General features: G+C 26.1%; 1 protein-coding gene across 1 annotated transcript; it reads right to left on the minus strand.

Moving 5' to 3' along the window:
* Positions 1-240: 240 nt before the first annotated feature.
* Positions 241-6,027, minus strand: LOC122855509 (toll-like receptor Tollo). Its single transcript, XM_044156936.1, has one exon. It carries the CDS (start codon positions 5,371-5,373, stop codon positions 1,141-1,143), a length of 4,233 nt encoding a protein of 1,410 aa, XP_044012871.1. The 5' UTR covers positions 5,374-6,027; the 3' UTR covers positions 241-1,140.
* Positions 6,028-7,646: the final 1,619 nt, after the last annotated feature.

A 7,646-nucleotide genomic window follows, 5' to 3' on the forward strand; every position in this document is an offset into this window, starting at 1 on the left:
TCTAATATAATTTCCATCTGAAAGTAAAATTACATGCAAATTTCTAGGACAAAATTCCTTATGCTAATAATTCAATAATAAAACAAGTTTTTTTTTTTTTTTAATTTTATATTTTCTCTCAATGAAAGAAAACTTTTTTATTTATTTTTGTCTTTTTTTTTAGAAAAAAAAAAAAAAGAATGAATTTTTTTTTTGATATAATAAAATCTTTTGTGGATATAGATTTTTTTTTCTTATTAATTTCATAGCGATGTGAATAAAATGCAATGAAGATATTATTTACAACAATTTATACTTAATTATAATAATAGTTTATTATTTTATCTAAGATTTATTTTATTTTTTTAATCGTTGTTCTTTGTTGCTAGTATTTTTTTTTTTCATGCGGATATAAATTACCCCATCGATGATGATTTGTGTCAAACAAATCAACAATTAGCTTTTTTTTTTTTCTTTTTTTTATATTTACAAAAGTAGATACATTATGTACAAAAAATCTTATTTTCTAATAAGCGTTGAGTGACTCCCCTCTATGTTTTTTTTTAATTAGAAAGAAAAAAAAAAAAATGTTTCTTTTTTTTCTTTAAATGAAGAGTCACAGTCAAAGATTACAAACTGACAGTGATAAACGAAATAAATAATTGAAAAATATATTAAACTGACAAAAAAATAATGTTATCTAACAAAAAACAAAATTAAAAAACAATTAGAAAATTCATAAATGCAATTTTGAGTTTAATCAGTACTGAGGGTCATTGTCACATCTCATCGAGTCTATCACTCATTTCGTTATTATTTTTAAAATGTTTTTTTTTTTTTTTGTGCTTGACAGCTAATAATTACACGCTTTTCACTGCAATTCAATTATTATTTATCTATATATTCATTCAATTTTTATAACACACATGCCATTCACACAATATATTTATATTTTTTTTTTTTCAGCAGTCTTGGTTTAATGAACCTTTGATATATCTTTAAAAGAAAAAAAAAAGTTTATACTCGTTTACACTTAACACATCACTTTATACACACACACACGTACATACATACATACATTCTCAATTTAAATAAATTTATATACACCAGTCCAAGTCAAAATAATTAAAAAAAAAAAATTAATTTTTTTACTAACAATTACTAAACAAAATAAGTACGAGGATTTATAGGAAGTAAAGTTGATGGTGGAGGTGGTGGTGGTGGTGTAGTTACTGAATTATTTTTTTGTTGTTGTTGTTGATGATGTTGTGATGAAGCCAATGGTACTAATGGTGGTTCAGGTATTGTACTGTATAAATGACTACCACGTGATGAAAGACTTGCTGGTCTACCAGTTGCAGTATGTAATGCACTATAACCACCATGTAAATGTTGATGTTCAGCACCACTATCTTCATCTTCAGTTCTACTTGATGCTGAACTAACATATGTTGATTGTGTTGGTGTTGGTGTTGGTGCATGATGTACTGGTGCAACAAGCATACCATTTGGTTTTGACCATAAATCAATTGGTTGTGCTGTCATTGTTGTTGATAATGATGTTGTTATTGTTGGTGTTGGTGCTGATGGTGCAGCAGTATAACGTGCTGGTATTCTAATACCACCAATATATCTGTCATGTAATTTTTTACCATCATTTCTATTGCTATTGTTATTGTTGTTATTATTGTTGTTGTTATTACAACGTTTTTTATCAGCTGGATCAGGCATTGAAAACTTTAATTTTTCCCAAAATCTTTTATCATCCCATACAATAACTTGACACATTTGTAATAATAATTGTAATTCAGTATCATGTCTTGGTGCTTCAGCAGCAAGTAATATTAATACACGTCTTCTTCTTGATGCTGGTCTTATTGTTTCCATAGCACAACGTAATGCTGCACGAAATTCTTGATGTTGCCATTCATTTGCTAAAAATACTGGTGAAAATACAATAACAATTCTTTTAGCTGCAGCTGCTGCTGATGGTAATGCTTCTTGTGGATGTGCTGGTGGTAAATCACGATAATGTAAACATAAACTTAAACCAGATTGTTCTAATTCAGCTGATAAACAACCAGCAACAAATTCTTGATCACGTTCATTATATATAATATAACCATCATATAAACGATCACGTTCATCATCTGGTAATGATGATGCTATTTTACCAAGTCTTAATCCATATTTTGAATGTGCCCATAAACGTATATCTTTACGAAATGCAAAACCAAGTGCAATCATTAAACATAATATTATAATAGCAACAAGTGATCCAGCTAATAATGGTACAAAATTACCATTATTACCACCCATTAATGGTGCAACACCATCACTATTTATTGATATAATACCACGACTAATAATTTCAGTTGTTGGATCACCACAACGTTCAAGTGCTTGTGCTAATGTTTCAGTAGCATCACGACAATACATTTTTCCAGAATCACCATTATGCTTAGAAAGCCATAAACGTAATTTTTCTGTATTACTACAATCACAATTCCATGCATTACCCTCAAGTGTTATTTTAGCATCAACACCAGTACCAATAAATGCTTCCCATGGACGAAAATCAACAATTCTATTACTATCAAGACGTAAAATTTCTAAATTTTTCATTTTATTAAATGTTGTATTACCAACTTTAGCAATAGCATTATGATCCAAATACAACTCAGATAAATCATCAAGTTGATCAAATTCAAAACCACGTAGCTCACGTAATGAATTATCTTCAAGATGTAATACACGTAATGATGGTGCACCATTAAATGTACGATTATGTAATGCTGTTATTGCACTATTATTTAAATATAATATTTGAAGTCTACGTTTACCAATAAATACATGACTACCTAAATCACCAAGATCATTACCATCAAGATATATTTCAGTAGCATCCATTGGTATTCTATCTGGTACATTTTTATAACCACCATTTGAACAATCAACAACATTTGATGACCAACTATGATCATGATAACATGAACAATTATCTGGACATGTCATTTCACAATCACATGCATCAAAATCACAACAATGACATAAAGCAAAACAATGGGTTTCATAATTACATAAAAAATCTTTTGATTTTAATGATAAAAGTGGTCTTTTAGGTGTTGCTCGTATATGTATCATATCACACATAACTGAATCTAAATCCATAACACGTGGATATTGTCGTGTACGTGATAATTCATTAATTTTTGGTAACCATTCCATTGTACAATCACATATTATTGGATTATTACCAATATAAAATTCAGGTAATGCTTTATCAATAGACACTTGTTGAATATTAAATGCTGTCATATCAATATGTTTAATTTCATTACCATATAATACAACTTTTTCAATATTAATTTTTTTCATAAATGTACCTGGTGATACATTACGTATTTTATTATTATTTAAAAATAATGTTTCAATTTTATCTGGTATATTTGAATCAGTTATATCACTTATTAAATTAAAACTAGCATCAAGCATTTTAATATTAATATTATCATTGTTCATATAATAATTACCAAGCTCAGATATTTGATTATTATGCATATCAAGCCATTCAAGACTTGCTGGTAAATGGCTATAATCAAACCATAATAATTTATTATCAGATATATTTAACCATACAAGTGTTGTTAAATGACTAAATGCACCACGTATATCTGTTAGCTCATTACAATCAAGACGTATTGCACGTAATACTGAATTACTTGAAAATGCACTTTGTTCAATATGTCGTATTGAATTACTTGCTAAATTTAATACTTGTAATGCTGGTAATGTTGTAAATGTATCACGTGTTATATTTTCAATTTTATTATCAACAAGACGTAAACCATATAGCTCATTTAATCCATAAAATGATTCATTATTTATTGATGATATTTTATTATTACCTAAATCAAGAGTTTTTAATAATTTTAATTGACGTATTGTATCTGGTATTGTTGTTAATTCATTGCCACTCAATGAAAAATCTTGTAAACTTGATACATTAATAAATGTATGACGATGTATATTTGTTAATTTATTACTATCAAGAAATAATTGTACCAATGATACAAGACCAATTGTATGATTTGGATCAAAACGTGTTATACGATTATGTGATAATGTTAATGAATGTAAATTTTTTAATGATAAAAAACAACCATCACTTAGTGTATCAATATTATTATATTCAAGATGTAAAATTTGTAAATTATATAAACCTTTAAATACATTACTATCAATTTTAGTTAATGCATTATTTGATAAATCAAGTACAACAAGTTGTTCTAAATTTGTAAATGTATCACGATTTATCCAACGACTTGTCAGTTCATTATTACTTAAATCAAGTGTTTGTAAATTTTTTAAATTATCAAGTAAACCTGGTGCAAGTACTGACAATGAATTATTACTTAGTACAAGATGATGCAACTGTTTTGTATCACTAAATAATTCTGGTGGTAATGCAACAAGTCTATTTGTTGATATATTTAATTTTAATAATTTACCAAGACCACCTAATGCATGATCACCAACATGACGTATTTCATTGTTATTTATATTTAATGTTGTTAAACTTTTTAAATTAATAAATGCACGATCTGGTAATTCATTTAAATCATTATAACTTAGATCAAGTACTTCCAAGCTTGATGTACATGATGATGATGATGTTGTTGTTGTTGTTGATGATGATGTTATTCCAGTTGTTGATCCAATTGCTGATACTCCTGATGATGAATCAGTTGTAAAACCAAGTGAAACAACATCTTGTAATTTATTATTTGTTAAATTTAAAGATAATAAACCTTGTACAGGACATAGCAATTCATTTGGCAATGACCAAATATTATTATCACTTAAATCAAGTTTACGTAAATTATCAAGGCCACGTAATGAATCACGATTAATTTCAAGTGACATACCAACTGACCAATCATTATTTTTAGTATTTATTCGTAAATTACGTATATTATGAGATGATGTAAATACACCACCAGATAAATAACGCATTTTACAATTTGCAATATTTAATTCATTTAAATTATTTAATGATTTTAAAAAATCTTGTGAATTTTCAAATGAACTTTCAACAAATAATGCATCATTACATTCAAGTTTTAATGATGTTACAACATCAGCTTGTATTGCTGATATATTACCAATAATATAATTTGCATTTGATAATGTACGTAAATAACATATTAATAATTTTTCTTTATTATCTTTTGTATTATCACCCCATTGACAACCTTTTGGTGATTCTAAACTTGTTATACTACGTCCATCAACAACACCACCACTGTTACCATTATCCAATGACAATAGTAATAACATAAAATACAATGAAAATTGTGTTAATATATTTTTCAATGATAAAATCTCCATCATTATTTTTTTTTATTATTGTTAATCCAATTTTTAAAATAATTTTTTTTTTTTCTATTTTTTTTTTTTGGAACCACACAGTTTCTACACATACACAAATGAACAAAAAAAAAATAATAATAAAATATATAACACAAAACACACTGATATACACTAAAGATTTCTTTTTTTTTTTTTTTTATTCAAAAAAACTTTTTTTTTTTAAATTTTATTCTTCGGCTTCTTCTTCACCTCGATGGAATGTATATCCTCATTCGTCACGCACTCATCGTTATAAGTTGGTGCTGTGTACTTGTTACACTCCACACCTTTCACTTTATATTTTTTAACTTAAAAATTCACAATTGTTTTATTATTATTATTATTAAATTCACTTATCAATAATTTATGATTGTTATTCATCATGATATATTGTTCAATTCCATTTTTTTGTTTGTTTTTATTTAAAGATTTATTGATGTATTTATTTATTGATAATGAATAAAAAAATTTTTAAATTACTATTTTTAAATTAATGAATAAACGCGTGTTTAATTGTAAATGTTTGAAATTAATAATAATAATTTAACGTGGGTGCACTGTTGAAGCAACTTTGGACAACTGATTCTTGTGCATTGTGCAGCTTCACAAATGCTTTGAAATACCCCACCAAGTTTAACTTGAATTCCCCTTCTTCATGGGAATACAGTTCTCTCGGATGACATCGTTGATTTTCGTTAGGTTATTTTCCACCACCACCACACCAACCACTATGTACTCCGTGCGACTCCGTGGATATTCTCTGGATGTTCTATAGTTTGTGTATATATATTTTTTTAACGAATGAAGTATATACGTGTCTTTTTCTTTTACATTGATAATATAGATGATGGAGAGAATAGTGAGTGTCTGCTTGATGATCCTGTTCTTATACTTGTGTTGTATATATATAGCTATATTTTTTGTCCTTTTTATATCTTTTTGTCCTTTTTTTTTTTTCTTTATAACTTTTGTACTCTGTTTGTTGGAGTAGAGAGATTATTTATTTATATATTTTTTTACTTTTATTTTACACACATTTGATGCTGTTGTCTTTGTTACTCATTCACGTGTATAAATATTATTTATTTATTCTTAAAATATACTGGTGGTTTAACTTCATGGTTGTTTCCAGTTTGCAAGAGAGATTGCTGATGTTAACGTGGATGATAGGTAGATAAGAATATAATAATTATGTGAGGATGAGATACAACTATGCAACCCTTTTTTTTTTCATTTTTTAACAACTGACACTGACAAACAACACAATTTTATTATTTAAATAAATTAAATTAAATGATTAAAATATTGTATTTGAAAAAATTAATGTTGACTTTAATTTTCTTGCTTAATAATAATAAACGAGTTTTGTGTGATAATATGATTTATAATAAAACAATTTGTTATTTCGAGAAGCATTTATTGGAGCATGTGAGGCTTAAATATATAAATGCAATTAAGACTTGGAAATTTAAATTAATTTTTTTTTTTTTTAAATTTTTGTAAGGAGTAAGGATAAGTTTTGAAAATTTATTTTAATTTTTAAAATGACCAAATTATTTTCTTGTATCATTTAAAAATATTTTCTTTTAAATTTTCAAGTCAACTTGCTTTTTAATTAATTAATTATTTTTTTTATAAAAAATTTAGTCATAAAATTTTTTGATTTTACCAAACTTTTCGATATATCGTTTGAAGATATAAAAATATAATTTAAAAAAAAATCAAACAATACAATTTTACTATTTAAAAATTATAATAAATAATATTAATTTAATAATTTTATAAATTCAAACAGAAATAAAAAATATATATTAATTATTTATCAAATATTTTTTCAAACAAATACCTTTGTTATTAATTCTCAGTGTATAAATTATTTATACATACAAAATTTTTATCATTAATTTATTTTTATTAATTATTGTTGACGAATCAAAAGAAGAAGAAGAAGAAGAAGAAAAAATGAAATATAATTAGGGAAATTTATTATATAAGGGTTGCTATATATGCACTGCACTTTGTTAAAGCAACAGGTATATACACATATATTCTTCAATGGAAACTTGTACCCTGTTAAATATATTCAGTGGCCAACCAATCGTAAAATGTCAAACAATCAGTCCAATATGTGTAAGACTCTTCAAGCTCACATTTCTATACAAGTGGATGTAACCGTCAATGTCAATAAGGGTTACGCTCGGTGATTTTTTGACTCGTCCATCGGTATCAACATTTAAAACGACTTTTAAAATAAT

This window comes from Aphidius gifuensis, linkage group LG4, assembly GCF_014905175.1.
Source record: "Aphidius gifuensis isolate YNYX2018 linkage group LG4, ASM1490517v1, whole genome shotgun sequence".
Lineage (NCBI taxonomy): Eukaryota > Metazoa > Arthropoda > Insecta > Hymenoptera > Braconidae > Aphidius > Aphidius gifuensis.